At 46.9% G+C, this 25,085-nt stretch overlaps 1 protein-coding gene across 1 annotated transcript in view; it reads right to left on the reverse strand.

Moving 5' to 3' along the window:
• The window catches only part of ryr2a (ryanodine receptor 2a (cardiac)), a 321,872-nt gene that overhangs the window by 41,877 nt on the left and 254,910 nt on the right, over positions 1 to 25,085 (reverse strand). Inside the window, exons 76-90 of the mRNA XM_034107043.2 lie at positions 24,178 to 24,265; positions 23,454 to 23,546; positions 22,901 to 23,071; positions 21,805 to 21,864; positions 21,572 to 21,706; positions 20,955 to 21,067; positions 20,747 to 20,843; positions 18,412 to 18,518; positions 16,975 to 17,026; positions 16,836 to 16,886; positions 16,658 to 16,757; positions 15,573 to 15,652; positions 15,354 to 15,430; positions 14,237 to 14,310; positions 12,413 to 12,430 (exon numbers count right to left, since the gene is read on the reverse strand). Of these exons, the coding sequence (XP_033962934.1) occupies positions 12,413 to 12,430; positions 14,237 to 14,310; positions 15,354 to 15,430; positions 15,573 to 15,652; positions 16,658 to 16,757; positions 16,836 to 16,886; positions 16,975 to 17,026; positions 18,412 to 18,518; positions 20,747 to 20,843; positions 20,955 to 21,067; positions 21,572 to 21,706; positions 21,805 to 21,864; positions 22,901 to 23,071; positions 23,454 to 23,546; positions 24,178 to 24,265 (1,316 nt within the window). The remainder of the gene's footprint in view (positions 1 to 12,412; positions 12,431 to 14,236; positions 14,311 to 15,353; positions 15,431 to 15,572; positions 15,653 to 16,657; positions 16,758 to 16,835; positions 16,887 to 16,974; positions 17,027 to 18,411; positions 18,519 to 20,746; positions 20,844 to 20,954; positions 21,068 to 21,571; positions 21,707 to 21,804; positions 21,865 to 22,900; positions 23,072 to 23,453; positions 23,547 to 24,177; positions 24,266 to 25,085) is intronic.

Below are 25,085 nucleotides of genomic sequence, written 5' to 3' on the forward strand. Positions count from 1 at the left end.
AGAACGTTTTAGTTAAATGTAAGTTGTGTCCTGGCGGGTCAAAGAGCCTATCTACTGCCCAAACCAGTCATTCAAATCTCTCAAAACATCTGCAGAAACAACATGCTGGGACGAAGCTAGTAGCTAAGACCGGTGTTACCGAACAAATTGTGGCCCGAACAACTGGTGATATTCTATTATTTTCGACAGATGTATTGGGGCGTGTACCTTGAGGACCCATTGTTGACTCACCGGGAAAGAAACATCTCGATCGTTTCGCGTGTTGTTCAAATTCATCTTTTGGTATATCTGAATGAATAGGACGACTTTGATGCACGTTCAGTACGCGTATGTGAGGTTGTGGGTGAAAAGCTGATATCGTGAAGCTTACAGTGACGACTAGAACATGACAAAGTAGGTGACTGTGGGGATGCCTGTGCAAAACATTGCGAACTTTAATAAATCATTTTAACAATATATTTTTGTCAGAGTTTCAGTTGTACATCGTTCTTAATGTGATGTATAGTAGCTTTGATAGCTGTCCATTAGGGGTGCAACAACTAATCGACTTAATCGATTAAAATCGATTACCAAATTAGTTGCCAACTAATTCAGTCGTCGATTCGTTGGTGACGTCATCACGTGTGTTTTACGCCCCGTTAAGCTCTAACTTTATTGGTCTTTGTATCGGTACTGGAGACATTTAAAAAAGATATGTCATGTATTATTGCTACAAAGACATTATATCGCAGTCTTAGTGTCGCCAACTCGTTTCTAATATGCAAAAAGACAAACAAATGCGTCCATGATGTATTTTCGATCTTTCTCTCTCCCGCCTGCTTGCGAGGGGGCGGGGCAGTTTACACACGGGCTGCTGCAACATGCAGCAACACACACACGTGGGAGATGGCGGAGAGAACGCGCTCCGAGGTGGTTAAACTTTACCCGACCTCGATGTGGAGAATGCTCGTTACCAAAAGTGGAATAAGAGTTTAGCATGTAAGGGCGGTAACACGAGCAATTTGTCTAAACATGTATCAAAAGTGCTCCACAGACGGAGGAATGCACCGGGTTCCACTGTCTTTCTAGTAGCTCTGTAGCCCCGTCCACAGTAACGTGTCCACGTCAGGTGTTCTGTATGCTAGCAGCATCACACGGAGCTAACTACATTATACAAACATAATGATTAGAGGTAACAGAGTTATTTGCGGACTTTTGGTGACAGAGCCTTCAGTGTGGCATCCCCCACCCGCTGGAACTCTCTCCCCCCCGAAATCCGCAGCGCCCCAACCCTGGACATTTTCAAAAAAGCCCTCAAAACGCACCTTCTTACCAAGGCTTTCCCCACTGTATAGTTAGTTTAATAGGTTTATTTGTCCGCTACTCCCCCCCCCCCCCCCTTAACCTGTCTGCCTTTTTTCCCCTACTCCCCCCCCCTACCCGACTTGTAAAGCGACCTTGGGTTTCCTGAAAGGCGCTATAAAAATATTATATATTATTATTATTTAGTTTGTTAAAGTTTCAGCTATTCTTATATTTACAGTTGTGTCATCAGATTATTTAATACTATTTGTTAAAACACTGTTGTTTCTTTTGATGTGAAATATTATTTATTTAATTTGAATAAAAAGCAATGTTATTTCAATAATATATTTATTTTGGAATCAAGTATTCATCTTTATTGTCTTCATTGTTAGTTTCCGCATGCCTAAAACAACCTCAAGCTAAATCTAAAAGTTGATGGCTAAATAAGAGCGTTTGAGAAATTGTGCAAGGCATACAGTAATAGTCCGAATAGTCGATTCATCGTTTCATTAATCGATAGATTAATCGATTATCAAATTAGTCGTTTGTTGCAGCCCTACTGTCCATACCTTCAGACAGCCTCTATGTGAAACACAAGTTGTTTACTCACAGCCCGAAAGCAGCCTGGAGATGGCATGCTGTGATCCGCACCGAATAAATGGTAATACAACTTCTCCAGCCATTCTCAAGCGATCAATGTTTTTATTAAATACCTGTATCCCTCTCATCACAACACAACTCTACACTGTGCAGAAAAAAATAACTTACATGAAATAACACGTGTTATTTCAAGTTATTATTTTTTTTATTAAAGTTCGCAATGTTTTGCACAGGCATCCCCACAGTCACCTACTTAGTCATGTTCTAGTCGTCACTGTAAGCTTCACGATATCAGCTTCTCACCCACAACCTCACATACGCGTACTGAACGTGCATCAAAGTCGTCCTATTCAGTCAGATATACCAAAAGATGAATTTGAACAAGCACGCGAAGCGATCGAGATGTTATATCTCTCACAGGCTCCGCCCTCTACTGGACTCTATGGGTACTCTCTTACCCCGCAAGCATTCTCCCACTGAGACTTCTATAGACGTAGCCGGCCCTGGGCGGGCCTACCTGAATGCGCGCGCATCACACCGCATAAAAGGAGGCCTCGCCTCCTGACCATCATCCTTTTCTCTTCAGCAAGCGGAAGTGTTTTTCACGGAGCTTAGAAAGACGGAAAATTGAGAGATAATGGAGTCAGTTCTTGACCACAGGACCTGCCCGAAATGTCCAAACCTGATCGCGGGAGCGGATCCACACCCCTCCTGTTTTTTGTGTATGGGGCCTAACCACGCTGTGAGCGGTATGGGCCCGACGCCGGCATGCTCAGCCTGCCAGATGCTTCCTCGGCTCACGCGTGAGCATCGTGGGCAGCATTTCCTGTCAGCAGAGACTCCGCAGGAGGAGGTGGAGGATTCGGATCTCGACGTCGTCGAGATGGGCGAGTCAGGAGAGGAGGAAGTGCCGTTCCGATTCTCCCTTCCGTGGGGCCAGACAACCCCGATTCCGGAGGAGGAGGACGAGGACGCCTCGGTGTCGGGAGGTCCGACTCTCAGGTCTGCACGTTTGGATTTCCCAGCGGTGATGACCCTGGCAGCGGTAGGCCTACACGCTCCGCCGAGGCCTATAAGCCGCCTGAGACAGGGGTTTTACGGCCCGGTGCATCCAGCGCAACCGACCTTCGTTTCGCCCCAACTGCCTGATATATGGCGGTGTGTGGAGGCGACATGGCAGCAGCCATTTAAAACGAAGGCCCCAGTGGCCGCTATGGCAGGCATCATCAAGGTGGAGGGCCGCTCGGACACAGCGTGTGCGGGGGTGCCCCCCCTTGATGAGAGCCTGGCGGCCCATCTGCTTCCGCGGGCGGCTGGTTGGGCGGAGGGTAAGCGACCCCTGCCCCCGCTGCCCCGGGACCGAAACACTCTGGAATATCTGGACAAGATGTTCAAGCTCGGTACGCAGATGGCGGCTGCAGCCAATAATCTCGGCGTGTTGGGCGTCTCCCTGATCACCCCTCAGGCAGTCGCCCTCCTGTCTCAAGACGAGAGCGATTATCCGGACCGCGCTATAGGTCAGATGAATAATCTGATTCATGGCGTGGCCGCTGCAGCAGGGCGGGTGATTTCCCTGGCCACAGTGGCGTCTCGTCACGTGTGGTTGGGACTCACTGCCCTATCTAGAAAAGACCGAGAAGATCTCCTCGGAGCCCCCGTGTCCACGGAGGGGCTCTTTGGGTCAATCTCCTCGGTCACTCAGCGCTTCAGCCGGCTGGAGGAGGAAAGGGTCCAGCTTAGCAGGATGCTACCGCTGGCCCCGCCTCCAGCCCCGCCTCCAGCCCCGCTACGCGCTCCTCCACGCGTTTCCATGCAGGCGAGGGAGCGCAGTGCGACAGTGAAGCGGAGGGAGAGGCGCCGGCACGGGGGTCCCGTAGCTGCGGCGCCCTCCACCTCTACGGCCCATCACGTGGTACTGGCATATCGGCAGCCACGGGGAGGGGCTGCCCGACCTCGGCATGCTCATCAGCAGCAGAGAGCGGTCGGGTGGGGTGCGCCGTCTGCCCGGAGCTGACTGGCGGGTGGAGGTAGCGTCTCGGCGGGGGGAGGAAATCTCTTCGCCCGGGACGCGAGGGTGAATCCCGCCTCCTCCCTATTCGATGCACAGATTCCTTGAAAAAAAATTCAAAATAAAGAAAAAGTTGATCTGTATCCAAATCTAAGTGTCCTTTGTTTCCACAATGCTACACTTACACATGATGTCTGTACAGATTCCCCACTCGCCGCCCCAGCCATAGCTCCTGTAAGGGAGGAGGCTAGTGGGAGTGCGCAGATGAGAGTGATGAAACGTAAACAAAGCTATCGTAATGTTATACGGGTACAGAGGCATTATGGCCGGCATATTGCTGTTGGGGAACACACTAAGCCTGGGGTTAAGACTCCAATGAATGCAGGTTACCAGAGTTGCATTATGGCAGCGCCCGCACTCATAGAAGAGCGCGTGGCGGTGCGTTCAGGGACCTTAGTAGACCGCACTACTCCTATGAGGACTCCGATTAATGATGTTCACCGTAATGGCCCGTCTACACTACAGCGTCGACAGCTCCAAGCTGCTCCAAGCTGCTCCAAGCTGCCCATTCACTTTCAATGGGGTGACGTCACGTAGCCGCGCTTTTTCGCCGAACTGAATTGTGGGTAGCAGAGCGAGGCGTCTCAGGCGTCCCAGGCGACCAGAAGTTGAACATTGTTCAACTTCTGGTCGCCTGGACGCCGGAGTAGCCAGCGCCAGCCAATCAAATCCCGTTTCCCAAAATCTGACAGCTGAAGCTGTAGCCAATCAAACCGCGTCTAAGCTCGGAGAGATATCCCGCCGTTCATTTCTATATTTCAAAAAAAGTCGGAGGAGAAACTAACTATCGCCGTAGCGAATCACCCGGTTTTGTATGACCAGACCCTCTTCACCTACCGGGATACAAACCGGAGGAACCAGGCATGGAGGGAGGTGGCAGAGACAGTGGGGGAAACTGGTAGGTTTTCGCCTGTTTGGGGAGTTTATATATATATTGCTCGCATAAAATCCCTGGGGGTTTTTGCTTTGTATGTCGGGGGCAGGAGATTCATGTGATTGGTTGTTGGCCGTGTTGCTTGAATAAAATCCCCAAGCTCCAGACACGCCCAGCTCCAAGCTATTTTTGGAGCTGTAGTGTGGACGCTCCGTAAGGGTGAAAACAGCATTTTGAGGGAGCGCGCGCTCACACATGAGCGTGCGGCGGTGCGTTCAGGGTCCTCAGTAAATAATCGGCCCTTTCTGTGTCGACCCTCCATGGGCGAATCTTCCCTTCACGGGGAGTTTTGCGGCGGGACGGGTCGCCAGAGAGTACCACAGCTTTATAGCTGCGGCCCCACAGCTGAGTGCATGCCCTTTAACACAGTGTTATGGGGAATGGAAACTCAGCTGTGTACTATCAAGGTGGATGGACAGGACGCTGAAACGGGGCTATTCACTCCAGTTCTGCAGCGTCCCACCCCCTTTTATGGGCATGCGAGGGGTGAAGCTATCCTCTCGAGAGGGGATGAGTTTCCTCTCAGCAGAGATTCAGGCCCTGGTGCAGAAACAGGCTGTGTCTGTTGTGCACCCTCAGCACAGGGAAGAGGGTCGTTATTCCATATACTTCCTGGTTCCCAAGAAGACAGGGGAATTCAGACCTATTCTAGATCTCCGCGGCCTGAATGGCCACATTTCCCGCAGGAAATTCTGCATGCTAACTATGACACAGTTACTGGGGCTGGTGCAGCCAGGCGATTGGTTCACCACCATCGACCTGAAAGATGCGTACTTTCATGTAGAAATTGCTCCAAAGCACAGAAAGTATCTGCGTTTTGCCTTCCAGGGAATAGCCTACGAGTACAACAGGCTATTCCCTATCCCCACGCACGTTCAGTAAATGTGTGGCCACAGCGCTTGAACCGCTGCGCGCCCATGGCATGAGAGTTTTCTTTTACATAGACGACCTCATAGTCATGGCTGGGTCACGGGAACAGGCAATGTTTTGCACAGCACAATTGATCACACACCTAACCAGATTAGGCTTCGCGATCAATTGGAAAAAGAGCACCCCCATACCTCACCAACGGGCGTTGTATTTGGGTGTGGTGCTCGATGCAGGCACGTTGCGCGCCACCCTGTCAGAGAGCAGACGTGCGTCCCTTCTTCAGGGAGTACGCAGACTGCGACAGGGGGCAACAGTGACAGCTTTTACTGTCATGCAGACGCTGGGTCTCATGGCGGCTGATCACATGAGGGTCCCGTTAGGGTTACTGCATATGCGCCGCCTGCAGAGGTGGTTCTCCAGCCTGCGCTTGGATCCCAAGAGGCACAAGCGGCGGCTGGTGACCATACCCCCCTCAGTGAGGGGCAACCTCCGGTTTTGGGGGTCCCCGGATCACCTCCGGAGGGGGTCTCCACTGGGACGGGTGACCTCCTACATCACAGTGTTCACGGATGCATCCGGAACAGGATGGGGAGGGACCTGCCTGAAGAGGGCTATAGGTGGGCGCTGGGCTCTAACAGAGTCTCGACACAGCAACCTCCTAGAGCTACGGGCGGTAGTGTTAGTCCTCCGGCATTTCATGCCCCTAATTCAGGGAGGCATGTAATGGTCAGGAGCGACAACAGCACCACAGTGGCTTATATCAACAGGCAGAGCGGAGTCCGCTCCGCCGCCTTGTTGACCACAGCGGAGAGGCTGTGGTTATGGGCTTCAGAGGTGGTGTTATCTCTGAGAGCCCTCCATATCCCGGGACTGGAGAACGGGGGAGCCGACCTCATGTCGAGGGGCGGCCCCCTGCCAGGCGAGTGAGTGCTTCACCCGAAGGTGGTGAAGCAGATCTGGGCCCAGTTCGGGAGAGCGGAAGTGGATCTGTTCGCCAGCCGGCGAAACAGCCACTGTGCCCTGTGGTTCTCCGTGGCTCGGAGCGACGACTCGCCCTTGGGGGTGGACGCGTTTGCACATGAGCCATGGCCAAGGAAGCTGCTATACGCCTTTCCACCGCTGCGTCTCATTCTCCCCCTCCTGAGGAGAGTGAGGCGAGAACATCTGTCAGTCATCCTAGTGGCTCCGGACCGCGTTGGGGCGCCGTGGTACTCAGAGATGACACAGATGAAGGTGGGCCAGCCCTGGGCGGTTCCCCAGTTCTGGGGGGCGATGTCTCAAGAGGCAGGTGCAATCGGGGCGTTACCCACTCTCGGCCGTCCTCTCCAGGTTTGGCTCCTGAGAGGGACAGGTTGAGACAGGGTGGATTGTCTGATAGTGTTATTCAGTCTATCCAGGCAGCTAGAGCTGGATCCACCACAGCCTGTTACAGGCCAAAGTGGCTAGGATTCCAGCGATGGTGTGAGGAGCGGAGAATAGAGCCCCTATCTTGTGAGTTAGGCTCTATTTTATCCTTCTTACAGTTACTGGGGGACAGAGGGCTTGCGCATTCAACAGTGAAGGTGTATGCAGCAGCCATCTCGTCCTGCCATGAGGGATTTGCGGCAGGTCAGCCTTTAGTCAACCACTGATGTCGCGGTTTTTACAGGGGGTCAGGAGGCTGCGTCCTGTAGTGCACGCCTCCACCCCGCAGTGGGACCTGCCCCTAGTGCTCGAGGCTCTGGCCTCGGGGCCGTTTGAGCCTCTGGAGCTCTCCTCTCTGAAAGCATTGTCGTGGAAAACAGCTTTGCTTCTTGCCTTAACGTCAGCCAAAAGAGTGTCCGAGTTAACTGCTCTGTCGATGCACCCGAGCTGTTTACAGATTCGGGGTAACCAGAGCGGCGCGACACTCAGACCGAACCCCTCCTTTGTGCCCAAGAGCCTAAGGAGTGTGTTCAGGTCAAGGGCTATTCAGTTAGGGGGTTTTAGTCCCCCCCCCCCATGGTGGGACCAGGGAAGCTAAACTGCACCTCCTCTGCCCGGTGCGTGCGCTAGCATGTTATGTAGAGCGCACGGCTGCCCTTAGACGCACCGAACAGCTGTTCGTGTGCTTCGGGGGCGGGGTGATCGGGAAAGCTCTGTCCAAGAAACGCCTGGCAGGCTGGCTCTGCGAGTGCATTGCACATGCCTACGGACAGGCAGGGAGAGCCTGCCCCACGGGGGTTCGTGCACACTCCACACGGGCTGTGGCTGCGTCGACAGCCTTATTCAACGGTGTGAGTCTGGAGGATATATGCACAGCGACGCCAGGCCCCTTCATAAGGTTTTATCTCTTGGACATGTCGGGCTCTTTCTCCTTGTCTGTGCTTGCGGGGGCAACACAGGACTGGTAGGGGGGAGGGGGGTTGTGGGTCAGTTGGCATCTGACCCCCTCCCCGGACGTAATGCGCCTTCGCACTTTAGTCCACACACTCGGCACGGGGTCAGTGTTTGAGTGTGGGGCAGGGGCTCTGGCGCTCTCCCTGTTATCCTGAGGGATTCAGGGAGGCAGGCGTGTAGTAAGCCCTTTCGGGGCCGAGGGGGCTCTCCCCATCCAGGGTGGGGGGGTCCCCCGGCACTGTTTTTTGAGCACACTTTTTGCGAGGTAAGCGCAGCAGGGTGTGCTCTGTCAGCCACAGCCCAGATTTCTCCTCGGTTACAACCGGGTTAAAGGAGAAGGTGGGGCAGCAGCTGCTGACCATAATAGCCGGTCAGGGGCAGTAGGGTGGAATATTGTTGGACGACAGTGCACATATACATCGCGGCTCCACCCACTGTACCCATAGAGTCCAGTAGAGGGCGGAGCCTGTGAGAGATATAACGTCGGGTTACGTAGTGTAACCCTTGTTATATTAGCACAGGCGGAGCCCTCTACTCGGGGCACTGTCTGTCCTATTCCGCTCGCTGAAGAGAGGTGTAGGATGATAGTCAGGAGGTGAGGCCTCCTTTTATGCGGTGTGATGCGCGCGCATTCAGGTAGGCCCGCCCAGGCATATAAAAGTCTCAGTGGGAGAATGCTTGCGGGGTAAGAGAGTACCCATAGAGTCCAGTAGAGGGCTCCGCCTGTGCTAATATACAAGGGTTACACTACGTAACCCGACATTTCTTTCCCGGTGAGTCAACAATGGGTCCTCAAGGTACACGCCCCAATACATCTGTCGAAAATAATAGAATATCACCAGTTGTTCGGGCCACAATTTGTTCGGTAACACCGGCACAGACCCAGACTCAGCCGACGCCACTCCACCTCCACCTAAGCAACAGCGGCTGGATTTTAACCAAGGGGCTGCTAGCCAGGGGAAAGTCGATAAAGCCATTGCACGGTATGTTGTAGAACACATGCAGGCTATTGCTACAGTGGAGTCACCCGCTTTCAGGGAGCTAGTTAGCATGATAGCATGTCCGGGCGGCTCACGGCATATGGGATGGAAAACTTTTTCCAACTACCTGGAGAAAGAATATACAAAAATGGAAAGCCAGCTAATATCGATGCTATCCGGATTGCATATAATGCATGTCAAGTTGATCAACAGATTGTATTATTCTCCAATGCAATAACAGTACTGAAATGAAGGCTATAAGGGCATTAATATAATGGGAGCCCTTTTTTTAAGTAACTAAAAAGTTACTTTTCACAGTAACGCATTACTTTTTGGTGTAAGTAATCAGTAAAGTAACTGAGTTACTTTTTAAATGAAGTAACTAGTAATGGTAACTAGTTACTGGTTTTCAGTAACTAGCACAACACTGGTCCTGGATCCTCTATCCTGAGTTCTGGATTAAGTCGTGGACTTGGGGTCGTGGCTGAACCTGTCTCTGCGGTCCTGCCTTGGGTCTCACCATGCTGCTTCCCTGATGGCTTCCACAGGATTGTATCTGACATCCTCGTGGATTCATCTTCTTATTACAGACACATGCATTTCCTAACATCCGGTCTCTATGCCGTAAAATGTATTATCTCTTCCATTTCCACACGGCATCTATTGCACGTCTGTCCGTCCTGGAGAGGGATCCCTCCTCTGCTCCTCTCCCCGAGGTTTCTCCCATGTTCCCCTTAAACTGGGGGTTTTCTCTGGAAGTTGTTCCTTGTACGATGTGAGGGTCTGAGGACAGAGGGTCTGAGGACAGAGGGTCTGAGGACAGAGGGTCTAAGGACAGAGGGTCTGAGGACAGAGGGTCTGAGGACAGAGGGTCTGAGGACAGAGGGTCTAAGGACAGAGGGTCTGAGGACAGAGGGTCTAAGGACAGAGGGTCTAAGGACAGAGGGTCTGAGGACAGAGGGTCTGAGGACAGAGGGTCTGAGGACAGAGGGTCTAAGGACAGATGGTCTAAGGACAGAGGGTGTCATTTTCTCATACTGATATTCTGAACAATCTGTGCTGTTGTATTTGCTGTAAAGTGTCTCTACTGTAGGCTATTTTTATATGTACAGCACTTTGGCTCCACCAAACATCGTTTATAAATGTGCTATATAAATAAAACTTGATTTGATTTGATTTGAGGCGGGGGTGTGAGTCGTTTCCGGACACTTTGGATTGAATCCAAACAAGCAATCACACTTGCAGTGATCATGGATCTACAGGTCTTGTTCCTCTGCTCTGAGGACGGGCAGGGGCGGGGAAGTGCTGAATCAGTCAGCATGCTGACTTCACTTCTGCAAGACAATACGTAGACATCTTCAACATAAAGTCAGTCTTTAATAATGTTGGTTCCATAATTTACACATTGCACCTTTAATGGAATGGATGAAATGTAAATAGGGATTTAAACTATGGTCACACATGTACACATAACACATGTACCCATCCTAGTATAAGGAGCAGTGGGCAGCTACTCTACAGCGCTCTGAAACCACAGTGTGGTGGTTCAGTGCTTTGCTCAAGGGCACCTGGCTGTGCCCAGGAGGCAGACTGGCAACTCTCCAGGTACCAGGCCACACTCTGCTCTGGGTATAGGGATTATAAATAGGATTAGATTAAATGACAAGCTATAGATGTGGTGTACAATAAATAGTGCATTCAATTTCTTCTAGTCCATTTCAAACATAAGGTTGTAAAACTGCAGCAGGGCGGTTGTTCAAATAAAATGTCCCCACTTAAGCAAAACAGTCATGAAGGAGACACTGACTACAGACCACAGCTCAGCCAGTAAGCAGAGAAGAGGGAGGAATTGGAGCAGATCAGAGCCCCCCCCCCCCCCCCCCATCTTACAGCAGCATGGCCAGGTGAAAGTCCAGAGTGCAACACGCAGAGAGAAGAGCAGGAGAGGTGGACAGAACTAACTGATGAAGAGGTGAGAAACAAGCAGGGCCGCACGGCACCACCTGGCCATTTCAGTTTGTTATTCGAAGACTAACTTTTATATGAAATACTTCTATGTTCTTTAACATTACACTGTTGTGTGTGTGCCGAAACACATGCACATGAAGGTGTATCTTTACCAACACATGTGCAGCCTTTACTAAAAGCGCTGCAAATAAACAAAAGCTGCAAAAGCTCAAAACACAAGTGAAACTGTTTCCAGGGGACACTAAAAAGTGATGCACACAGCTGTGCATGTTGACATTTGGGGATTATAATGTTGGTCAACAGCCAGTGTTGTTGGAAACATACCTAAAACATAAGTTTTATCGACTCATTTTAACAATTTCACCGGATGATTCCTTCTGATTAAGTTGGCGAGGCTTCCGTCGTGTTCTTGCAGCGTTTTTTAAGTGCTGCATTTTGTATTTGTAGTGTTTTGTTTATGCAGCGCTTTTAGTAAACGCTGCGCATGTTTCGTCCAGTTGGTGAGTGGTCTCCAAAGGCTGCATGTGTGTGTCTTCAGTTGCATGTGTTGTGGCACATTGATGTCTTTATATCTGAATTGTTTTTGAAGCTGCAGTGGGCTTCTCCTAATGGAAATGGTTTGGGCCGTTGTGGGTTGTTGTCGGCCACCGTACGAATCTGTAATAGTACGTGTATTGACAACACAATGGAATAGCTAAATAGTAAATGAACTGCCTTCATATAACGTGTTTCTGTTTGACAACTCATGAGCAATGTCTAACCCATATGAAATGTTATCAGCATATGTGTGCTTCAGACAGGATAGACTGCATCTACGTTGTGTCGCGCTCACAGATGTAACAACATGATTCACAGCCACTACAACAGGTGCAATGAGTGCAGCTTTCATTTACTATAAGGAACTTATATTCGCCTGATTGGGGCATGTCTGTATATAGTGCAGTCCTAATATAGGGAGACAGGAAATGACAGAGAGAGAGGCTGAGGACACAGATGGGTAGTACACTTCACAACAAAGAACAACCAGCATAATAAGCATCTCCACTACAAGGACAACACAACCAAACTTTAGGTTGACTACATGACCAACAGTGGGTGAAGGATGGGAGATATCAGTACTATTAAGAATGTGCCAGATACTGTACACATCCTGAGAGGGAGTCTGGATTGTTTTTAATCTACTATTCATCACCAGTCTTCTTGATGTCAAAGAGAATGATTTGACAAAGACTTTAAAAAGTATAAACAGAACAGACCTGGACAGAACTGACACAACATCTGACCCACCACAGGAGGAGAGGGAGCGAGAGACCAACCAACACACAGGGAAATGGCAGAAGGCATAATTACCACGCTCATGAGTGATGACTGAGGAGGGGAAGAAAGTGCAGTAAACCAAAATGAGAAAAGGAAAACAGGGGGAAGAAAGAAAGAGAGAAACAAAGTAAGAAACAAAGAAAAAGATTACATATAGGGAAAAGAGTTTCAATAACTCCGAATTCAGTTGTTTGGTCAACATGGAAAAAAAGTATGTGTTGACAGGGAATCCGTAAAGCTCAGTAAATGTCTTGACAGATGTCTTACAAAATAAAAATATATAACACCAAGATAAAAACGTTTTTTCCCTCTTCTTTTTTTATTTGATTGTGAAAGTGCATGGTACAAATGTTTAAGTTAATAGGGCCTTATTAATTATATTGAGGAAATTATTAATAGAAAAACATAATTTGTGCTATTTCTGTATGCTGAAATAGATGCAGTAATGATACAAATAAAGTACGTTTCAGAATTGATGGGTCTTAAGTTTATGCCTTAAAGAAGAAATTGGGTTTTGTCGGGGACTTGAAAAGTGTGGGACAACTCAATGGTAAATATTGGTTTGGGTTTAGGATAGAAAAACAGGCCGTTGTGGTTTACGTTTGGAAATGATTCGCTTCATGTTTCTGAGATACCAGGTTTGACTTGTTCTCTTGTTTCACACATTGTAGTGCAGAATTGAGCTCCTAACAATGAACTGATTTCCTCCCTGAGAGGTTTAATGTTGCTATGATAACATCATGTTGCTATGATAACATCATGTTGCTATGATAACATCATGCTGCTATGATAACATCATGTTGCTATGATAACATCATGTTGCTATGATAACATCATGTTGCTATGATAACATCATGTTGCTATGATAACATCATGCTGCTATGATAACATCATGTTGCTATGATAACATCATGCTGCTATGATAACATCATGTTGCTATGATAACATCATGTTGCTATGATAACATCATGTTGCTATGATAACATCATGTTGCTATGATAACATCATGTTGCTATGATAACATCATGCTGCTATGATAACATCATGTTGCTATGATAACATCATGTTGCTATGATAACATCAAGTTGCTATGATAACATCATGCTGCTATGATAACATCATGTTGCTATGATAACATCATGCTACTCCTACATTTACCAAAGGGTTATGTCAGGATCATTTAAACACACAGATGGTCATTTTATGTTTTTTTTTAAGAGCACTCATTACAAAAACAATTCCTCAAGGCTTCCTACTTGTATCCAGTAGTTAGTGAGTGTGTTTGTAGGTTATGCCTGTATTTACAATATAGTACTTATAAATAGTGAAAAAAGGGAGAATTTGAGAGTCAAATCTTGAAAAGTCAGTTAGCCATCTAAAGTATGATTGTGAACATACAGAAAACATGACAGAAAAATGCAACATGCAAATCTAAGCACATATAGGCCTACATGTGACTGGGAAATCATACTTGATAATGCATTTAAAAAATAAGTATAACTGCATTACCACTTTTAATAAATGAACCAATTGCTCAAATTAAGTGATGACCACAACGCAATACAATTATAATGATATAACAAGGATTTAAAAACGTATTGGTTATGCTATCTTTTAGCATTCCTTTATGAGGCGTATTGTTTCAGCAAGCAGTTCTGTGTAGCTAGGCTTACATGAAACATCCTTAGGCTAATTAAAGTGGTATTTAAGAATTTAACTTACATTTAACTTAAAATACCTGGTGAAGAAAACATTTTATTATCAACAATAAGCCACAATCTCAAAATAAATCATTCTATTGCTATAACCATTGCAACATTAAATGAAAGATGTGTAACGTCCTGTAGAGAAGCTCACCTGATCCCTCCTCGGTCACCATCCCCAGTCCTTCTGCTTTGTTCTGCCTCTCAAATGCATTTAGATCCAGAACACTGAAACAAAGACAAATGAGTTAGTAACTCTAGTTCTGTGCTCTGTTCACTGACCTTCTTCTCCCCGGCAACCAGTCCTGTGCATAGTTCTGTTAATAACTCTACGTAAACACCCAAGTTCACCTTTGCCCAATGTATCATTTGAAAGCTGCTCTCATATTAAAAGGCATTATGTAAAAAGTACACTGTGTGCTACACTATGAGTGCCACGGTTATAAACTATTAAAGGCATGCTAAATCAGCTTTTAGTGCTTCCTGTCTGCACTCTCCAGTGGGCAGTACCAACAGCTTCCACTTCAAGTCCCCGACCAGACCTAAATATGGAGTTTGGACTGCTACTTGGAGAGGTCCCAGTTCACCTCCTGCCCTGCCGTGATGCCCTTGAGCAAGGCACCGGACACCCCCCACTCCCATAGCTCCCCGGGCGCTGTGCAATAGCTGCCCACTGCTCCTAGTGCTAGACCCCTGGTGCTAGGATGGGTTCAAAGCAGAGAACACATGTCACTGTGTGCTGTGTGCTCTGCATGTGTGACCATTACAGAGGGTTTCATCCCTCCCCCAATATTATTTTATTATATTATTATTCTGTATTTGTTGGATGATGCATCTAATCAACTGATATGACACATTTCAACATCACTTAAGTTTCATATCGGAGTGAACACAGATTATATATTACGTGTTTCATCTATTATCTATATTCCTTTTAGCTCAATAAACTTGACTGCTTGACCAATAATCTTGCTATAATAATACTTTTACACTTTATAAATATCCTGACCTGAAGCTAGTGTACTACATGTTATGTGTTGACTAGCTTTTATAATGATGCTACGTATACCTTGGATGTGTACTTATTTGATTTGTATTTCATTAAAATATGCTTTTTATTTAAATGATATTCACACATTATTATGTTTGCTATGTTGCAGTGGGCAGAATAAAGATGTGTGATTCTGCATCAGTCCACGCAGTCTGAACCCATTCACCAACCCTCCTGTCAGTCATTGTTCTCAACAAGAGGAAGAGCGATTCACAGTCACCTGCATGACTGCATCAAACCAGCCAGACTCTGAAAGAAGCCAACATCCTTTTTGTCTTTCAGGTAATCCAACATTTTCTATCAAAGAGAAAGAGAAGAACCACAGAGGGAAATGGGATGCTTGAGCTGTATTTCAGACAGGAGACACTGTGGCAGAGCAGTGTGGCAGCACACGGGGATGGTAATGTCTGTCGGAAACAGATGGCTGAGCGCGGTGTACCTGCTGCACAGTGGAGTTTCCTCCGTTGAGAATAGCTATGCCCAGCTTCAGAGTGGAGGCCACCATGGGCCCCATCTCGCCTGGTGAACAGGAGCACAACACACACACAGAAACAACAGGACGTTAGTTCTTCATGCACCACAGTGCGTGCAGGGTCCTTCACAGCTCCTGGTTGAATCCTTTAAATTCAAACATGCTTAAAACATATTCAATATTACATGGCTCTAACATGATGTAATTACAGTACCTTACATTTAGTTAAAACGTATTTGTATTGCATCACAGATAGAACACATCTTTTTTAATGTAGCATATTTTTCAGTAAAAAACGTACAATCTTTAATAAGGGTAATCATAAATCATTCCCCCCCCCCCACCCACACACACACACACACACACACACACACATTACTTTTTCAAACTTGGTAATTTGCGTATGTTGCAGAGCTGACTCAATGACTTCAATAATAGAGAGTTTGACAGCTTTTTCAAGTCATTTATGTCATTGTGTTCGCAATGATCCCAATAACCATTAAAAAAACATATCATATATCGTCCCGTATGAGCAGATCCAAACTCAAGTTTTGATTAAAGAGGACAACATATATGACTTTACAGGATGATATTAGGATGTATTGTCTCTACTGGGACATGTCTCCATGCTTTCATGTTCAAAAGCTTTTTATTGTCCTCATACTGCCTGTGCTGCAGCACCTCTTTTCACCCTCCGTCTGAAACCAGAGCCCAGTCTCTGATTGGTTAGCTGGCGCTTTAGCATATCACGTACAATGTCTTGGAGCGCTAGCCAATAGAAGCACACGTTTTACAAAGTGATATCGGTATGTTAGGGAAGTGAAGGGTGGTGTGAGAGAGAAGCTCCCCCTGGAGGGAACACATGGATTCAGCCTCTGCAGACCCTTCACATGCACTAACACCTATGGAACCCACCACAGGGAAACACACCCCTCGTAGCAGACTAGGCCCCTTTAACACAACTCTCTTGCCGTGTCCAGCTGGCCCTCACAGCGGATATAAACCACACATACACAAGTGGTTCAAGCAGTGCCAGTGGGCCGAGGACCTACCCTTGCTGGCGCTGATGGTCTGGAGCACCATCTCAGCGGCTCCTCGGTCATGCAGCCGCGCCTGCTGGTACAGCAGCTTCTGCTTCTCCATCTCCTTCTCCTGTTGATGAGGAACAGCACACTTACAAGAGGACCACAGGGAGAGAGTGCCTGATAGAGTGAGGCACTGGTCACCTACTTCAAAACTCTTCACCTCCTCTTCATCCTCATCTTCTTCATCATGGCAACTCTAAAGGAGTGAAGAATGATGCAAATGAGACCGGAAACGTCATCTTCATACTTTGATAATACAGTTTATTCAGTTCAGTAGGTCATACCTTCGCCATGATGTCAGCATAGGCCATGTAGAGATTATCCTCATCCAGTTTACTGCAAGACACACGGTCTCACACACACACACACACACACACACACACACACACACACACACACACACACACACACACACACACACACACACACACACACACACACACACACACACACACACATTAGTGCTAGATGAACGACTACCTAAGAGCCTTAAAACATGTTTTTATTTAAGTTACATTAAGTGATCCCATGTTGTCTTTTTTCAATTGTGCCGGATGAGGAACACATTTGTATCTGCATAATACTGAATGGAGAGAAAGGTATTTTTGTGCTGTGTAATTAATGTTTTGTAAGCACCATTGACTAAAAGTGTATCTGGTTAGGGTCCACTGTTTCAGATTCCACTGGCCCCCTCCCTGCACAGGAGCTCTAACACCTGTCAATGTGAAACAACCACGAGCGAGAGCAGGACAGGGTTTAAGAATTATTATTAACTACTGCTACTATTAATATGTACAGATAGACAGATGGAAATACTTGATATAAGAGTTAAAACACCAGTACATGTTTAGTCTGACCTCTCAGATGGATAAATGTTCTTTTGACTAGATGTATAAAGGAGGACTTTAGGAGGAAGAAGACCGTCATGCAGCCCCTGTACATTGATGGAGGCTGTGTGGAGAGAGTCTCAGTGATCAAACTCCTGGGTGTTCACCTGGCGGAGAACCAACACCACGGCAACCGTCAAGAGGGCACAGCAGAGACTCTACTTCCTGAGAATACTCAGGAATTACCACCTCAGACAGGACCTGCTTGTGTCCTTCTACCGCTGCGCCGTGGAAAGCATCCTCACCGACTGCATCTGCGTGTGGTTCCTCAGCTGCACAGCCGCAGAGAGGGGTGCGCTCCAAAGGGTCATCAACTCAGCCCAGAAGATCATCGGTCGCCCCCTCCCCTCCCTGGAGGTGCTGTACAGCTCTCGTTGCCTTAAGAAGGCAGTCAAGACCCTCAAGGACCCACACCACCCGGGTAACGAGCACTTCGTACGGCTGCGCTCAGGCAGGCGCTTCCGTACCATGTCTTCCCGGACAAACAGACTCAAGTTCAGTTTCTTTCCCAGGGCCATGTGTGCACTAAACGCTGCTAATATTTAAATTATATAAACCTTCCGTGTAATACGAGGGGAATCGTGCAATTTTAATTTATCTATTATTTATTTATGTACATATTCCCTTTTTTTAAGTCCCATTTATTGTTTTTATAGTGTCTTGTTGTTTTTATATTGTCTTGTTGTTGCGTGTTGGCACCTTGAGTCTGTTATAATTTCGTTGTACTTGTACAATGACAAATAAAGTTCTATATCTATAAACACAAACTATAACTTGATGCAGTTACTTTAGGAAGAACCTTTATCTTACATAAACTGTATCTACAAAACCCACCACTTCTCTGTGAGGGCCGTCCTGCTGAACAGCTGGATGAGCTGATGCAGAGGATCGATGTGTTGCTGCCCCTCCTCTTCCTCAAACAGCTCCTGCTCCCCTGGTTTCTGAAAACACACAGTCACACAAGACTCAATAAAATACACTGGAAATAATAGTGGAAAGAAAATAATTCATTTTGTTCATGTACAACTCTCTTATTAGTGTGGGTATTTTGTGAATCTGGTAAACATTACTAGAAATAACTAGACACGATAGTAGACTCGCTTAAGTAGTGTTCATTTAATTATGGAATAGAGTAAGGTGGAATTTAAGTTCTTGTAAAATTGTAGCAGACGATAAACTTTCCACTTTGAAAAAAGGTTGATGATATTCGCTCTTCTTTTTCTGACTAACCTCTACTCACCGCTGGGTCACCAGACCCTCCTTCCACCCGCACACTGACCTCCTTTTCCCCTCTCTCTCCAAGTGAGGTTCTTACCCTTATTACCTCTGCCCGCCCTACCACCTGTCCTCTGGACCCTATCCTTCAAACCTCCTTCAGACTATCGCTCCTGATATTCTACCGTTTCTCACCCATTTCATCAACACTTCTCTAACTTCTGGTCACTTTCCAAACAGTCTCAAGGAGGCAAGAGTAAACCCTCTCCTAAAGAAACCCACTCTCAACCCGTCTGATGTTATAAACTACAGGCCTGTCTCTCTCCTCCCGTTCCTGTCTAAAACACTTGAACGCGCTGTCTTTAGACAACTCTCCTGTTATCTCCATCAGAACAACCTTCTGGATCCGCACCAGTCTGGTTTCAAGGCAGGTCACTCCACAGAAACTGCCCTCCTTGCTGTCACTGAGGAAGTCAAGGAGGATCTGATGGTTCACCGTGTCGAATGCAGCAGACATGTCCAACAGGATGGACCTGTCTGCTGCATTCGACACGGTGAACCATCAGATCCTCCTTCACTCTTCAAGAACTTGGAGTTTCAGGCTCTGCACTTTCCCTCCTCACCTCATACCTCAAAGACCGTACCTACAGGGTAACTTGGAGAGGGTCCGAGTCCGACCCTTGTCAATTAACTACAGGGGTCCCTCAGGGCTCTGTTCTTGGTCCCCTCCTCTTCTCCCTGTACAGAAACTCGCTCGGATCTGTCATTAGCCCGCATGGTTTTTCATACCACTGCTACGCTGACGACACCCAATTAATTCTGTCCTTTCCCCGCTCAGAGACCCAGGTCGTCGCACGCATCTCTGCTTGTTTAGCTGACATCTCTCAGTGGATGTCCGCTCATCACCTCAAGCTCAACCTTGACAAGACTGAACTGCTTTTCCTTCCGGGAAAAGATTGTCCCACTCTTGACCTGACTATCAACATCGGCACCTCTGTTGTTTCCCCGACTCAGACTGCAAGGACTCTGGGTGTGACCCTAGATAACAACCTGTCCTTCACTGCAAACATCGCTGCTACAACCCGTTGCTGCAGATACACGCTTTACAACATCAGGAGGATACGTCCCCAGCTGACCCAGAAAGCCACGCAGCTTCTGGTCCAGGCTCTCGTCACCTCACGCCTAGACTACTGCAACTCCCTCCTGGCTGGTCTACCTACATGTGCCATCCTACCTCTGCAGCTCATCCAGAATGCAGCGGCTCGTCTGGTCTTCAACCTTCCTAAATGTTGCCACACCACGCCGCTCCTCCGCTCCCTCCACTGGCTTCCGGTAACTGCTAGAATCCACTTCAAGACACTGGTACTAGCGTACCATGCTGCGAATGGATCTGGCCCTTCCTACATCCAGGACATGGTTAAACCGTACACCCCAGCACGTGCACTCCGCTCTGCATCAGCCAAACGACTCGCTGCACCCTCGCTGCGAGGGGGACCCAAGTTCTCATCAGCAAAAACACGTGGGTTTGCTATCCTGGCTCCAAGATGGTGGAATGAGCTCCCATTGACATCAGGACAGCAGAAAGCTTACACACCTTCCAGACTGAAAACTCATCTCTTTCGACTCCACCTCGAGGATAGAATTACTAACAAAGCACTGCTAACAGAGCACTTATATACTAACAAAGGACTGGCTTACCTAAAGCCAGTTGAGTAGCACTTGAAATGTTTTAGCTCTATGCAGCCTGATGTACTTTATGATTCTGTTTTCTTCATGTTTGTATCTTCTTGGTCGAACGCACTTATTGTAAGTCACTTTGGATAAAAGCGTCAGCTAAATGCAATGTAATGTAATAAACCTAAAACTGGAAGGTAGCCATGTCTGTGTTTTGAATCTTTTCTGCAGTACACAGTTTGATTCCATCAGTTTTACGCTTGCATTTAAATGAACTTACAGCGAGGTCCTCTATGAGTTTATCTTCAAAGTAGTGTTCCTCTGCCTCGATCCAGGACTTCTCATAGCCCTGCAGGAACAGGTTGACCGCCCGGTGCCTAATTCGGAGGAGATAAGTTAAGAATACAAATATATACATTTCTTACAAGATAGATGTAGTACTCAGTAAATACTGCATGTGTGTTGCTGTGTGTGGGTGCCAAAGTCACCTGGGCAGGTTATAGAGCGGTGCCATCCTGAAGCAAGCCACCACAGCTCTCTTCCTCTGCTTGGAAAGCAGTTTATGCCACACGGCCTTCTTACTGCGCTGAGGATGTTCCACCTGAACACAAAGTGAAGCACTCAGTACTGCTCACCTTCTGGTTCAACGCCTGGACAAGTTATTACATAAGTGCATTAGTTAATGTCTTTATCTTTAAAAACAGTCTGTCTCCATGAAGAACTTCTGTTGTGTGTTTATTTACAGCTTCAGAGACCGAGGCATCGACTTGAGAGAGGGCACTTAAAACAAGTGTTATCTCCATGTGTAGAAAAGAGAGAAGAGAGCACGGAGCCTCTTTGATGCTGCTGCAGTGTTTAGTCATGTGTGTGGATGCTGCACATATAGGTACTGATCTTAATGTTAACATCATGTTTCAGTGGGTTTCATTGGACTTGTTATTTGTATGCATTCCATGTATTCTGCAACATTATTAATATGACCAAATATGCTTTTGTATATTTTTGCAGTTGTGGAAAACTGCTTTTATTGATAATTAGATTTGAGTGCAGGCCACCTTCTCCTCATGTGTTTTTACTTTCAGGTAGAATACATGAATACACACACCTGGTCTAGGTGGAAGAGGACATGAGCGATGTCCAGGACCCTCTCCACAGTCTTCTGAGGGTCTGAGGTGTCCTCGTAGTGCTTGGGGAGGTCTCTGTACAGAGCCATCTGCCAGCGGATAGCTGGGTCCTCCAGCTGGACACCACACATGAGGACATGTATTACACGTGTGACCATAAAGACTTAAGTCATGATCTTTCCTCTCAAATATACATCGTTCACAGTTTACTCACCTTTCCTTGTAAATGCAGATTGTTCTTGATGATCTCTCGAACTTCATCCTCTGTATCTTTCTGTGAACAGAGTACATGCACGCTCCATTGTGAGACAAAGGTCCCGTGTCACGGCCATTTCTACTGATCATAATTCCATTCTTGAGGTCGACTAGAATACATTTACATTGTGCAATGTTCCAAACTCACAGCATCTCTGTAGAGTCTGTGTATTCACTCTCTGTCCTAAACGGCTCGTTGGTGCCCCCCCCCCCTCCCTGTGAGCCCAGTGGCCGTCTGCGAGACAGCGAGACACAGCCGAACACACACACACACACACACACACACACACACCCGCAGCCTGGCTGGGAGTTTGTGTGTGTGCTCACACACCGACTCACAGCCTCGCCGCGTCCCGCCGTCTCAGGGAGGAGAAATCGGCGGAGCTGCAGCTGAGAAAAGATTGAGTGTGTGTGTGTGTGAGGGTGAGGAAGTCCTTGGATTGGCCCATTTGGACCAATCCAAGGACTTAACGTAACGGCTCCACGGATTGGTCCATTTGGGTACGGGCACGTCACTGTACCCAGGAAGAAAAAGAGAAATCCCCACCGAGGCGTTCTGGGGCAGCAGACAGGTCTTCTCTGTGTTACAGTTGTACTCGCTACAGGGTGCACTTTGAGGGTGTGAGACTCTGCAGACCGTGACATGCAGAACAGCTACATAACACAAGGGGACGGGTGATAACCGGAAAAGCATGACATGGGACCTTTAAAGGTCTCGACTGACACACACAACAATTGTAATGATATCTTAAGCAAAACAATCTGTGCGCAGTGATTTGGTTTCACAAGTCTGATATTCAGACTTTAAGGCAAATTGGAAACATTTCTGAAATGTTAAACAAAAGATGGTGCAAACGTGTATACAAACACACTACTGTGTACTACTACTTCATTCATTGTAAGTGTTTGTTTATTTATGTTTAGTTTATTATTTTATCCTATACTAACTCATTTGTGTTGGCATACAATGCACTTAAAATTCAAAGTGACCATAGTCTCTAATACCATATCAGACAACAGCAGTTCTCCTAACCAGTGGATGAGCATCGACTGACCTGTGTGAAGCGGTTCTTAGCCAGCGCGATCAGCTCTTGTTCTCCGGGCGCGCAGATGTTCAGCCCCACAGGCAGCAGGCGCTTCAGAGTGGCCACGATGAGGCTGGTCTGCATCGAGTACCGATCTCCCTTCCTCTTCATCTTCTTCCTCTCCTGGTCTGAAACTATTCCCTGAGGCAAAGTCAAACATCAGAATATGTAATGCACATACATGACGAGTGTTATGTTCTTCATTATGTGTAGTGTACATGGGCACCGACACACACACACGCTAAGCCCCACACACACACACACACACACACACACACACACACACACACACACACACACACACACACACACACACACACACACACACACACACACACACACACACACACACACACACACACACACACACACACACACACACACACACACACACACACACACACACACACACACACACACACACACACACACACACACACACACACACACACACACACACACACACACACACACACACACACACACACACACACACGTTAAGCAGTACACTTCTGATCCATACCTTTGACATCTTGCACTTGGTGTCCGTGATGAGGAACGACATGTTGTTGATTTCATTCTGGACCACAAAGTTCTGCTCTTCTCTCTTGAAGTTCTGCAGACAGAAAATATTCAAATCTAAATATAGTTTGGTCCGAACTGAAATGGATTGCCATGATATGTTCTACAGACATTCATGGTGAAGCTGACTGACTCTGGTGACCTTTATAGTTTCATCTACCAAAACAATGTGTGTTTAGTGAAAGTGTTAGTATCTGCTGAGTAACAGGGCACAGGTCGGTCATCCCTTAGGATGCATTGGAATCAGTGACTCTCCCTTTAACGATGCACTGCCATCAGGTCAACGTTTCAGTATGTCCAGTACTTTGGATTAGGACCCAACACTTGCAAAACAAATGACATTCATTGCTGTACTTTGTGTTTAGTGCGAATTCACATATTTCAACATGCAAACCCGCTAAGCTAGGATAGTGAACATGTACACATCATGCAGTAAATAGCAAACATCAGAATGTTGCATTGTCAGAGCTGTTATTACTGCTACTGAATGTGTGATGGTTCGTAGAGAGGTTTAAGGGTCGTGTGCACAGAGACAATGTGTGAGTAATGAAGCTACAGACTGGACTGCACAGTCTCAGTGGGGTAAGCAGTCCTTTGGATGGAGTTATTAGATACAAAGATATTAGGAACCTCATAAAGAAAGACATGTTTGTTATGATTCTTACATGAGACTTGGCCCAGAAGATGAACACCTCTGCCACCATGCGGAACAGCTCCTCAGCCTCTGGGTTGGACTCTTTCAGCCACCGAGCCCTGTCCAGAAAGTGATGCAGTTTAGAGATAGTGGCACAATTAAAAGGTTCAAACCGTTGTAGACCCTTTAGTTGCTATGGAGCTATTTTTATAAGACAGTCCCAGTTTGTTTTCTCATGATCACGCACGAGAACGCAAATACTTGGCTCCTCAGGTGACAAATTAAGGGGGCATTTTATTTGATTAAAAATCGTGTTCACCAACACGATTTTTAATCTATTGATTCGTGTTCACCAACACCATTTGCCCCTTTTTTTCGTGTTGCACAGCACGATTTTAAAAGCAATGTATTTCTACTGGTAATGTGTTTCGTGCCTGCAGGCTGCAGCACGTCTTTTTTCCGGTCGGGTCGAGGAAGACCGGAAGCTGTGTGGTTCATAAAAACATGTTCTTACTCAATATCAAGCCACAGTTATTGCTTTTATTTTAAATCGTATCATTTCGGACTTTTGTTGCAGTTTGAGAGGAAAATAAATGGGGCTCAGAGCCTCAGGATACTGAAATCTGTATTTTTAAATCTTTTTTTCCTTCTAATTTGTTATTCTTTTCAAAATAACACACTGTTATTTACTCACCAATAACACACAATTATCCTTGCTTTTATTTATTGGTTTAATTCCATAATCTCGGGCTTTTTTGGCGTCCGTCAGGAACTGAATTTCAAAATAAAAATAACCGGAAACAGACGTAGGCATTTCGAGCGATTACCCAAGATCCTCAGCTATGGTTTTAAGCTCGCTGATTGGATGTGTTAGCCGCAATGCATGCTGGGATTTGGTGTTTATATTATATGAAATCCGGAAAACATTTTAAAAGAATA

Source organism: Pseudochaenichthys georgianus, chromosome 19 (assembly GCF_902827115.2).
Source record: "Pseudochaenichthys georgianus chromosome 19, fPseGeo1.2, whole genome shotgun sequence".
Classification (NCBI taxonomy): Eukaryota; Metazoa; Chordata; class Actinopteri; order Perciformes; family Channichthyidae; genus Pseudochaenichthys; species Pseudochaenichthys georgianus.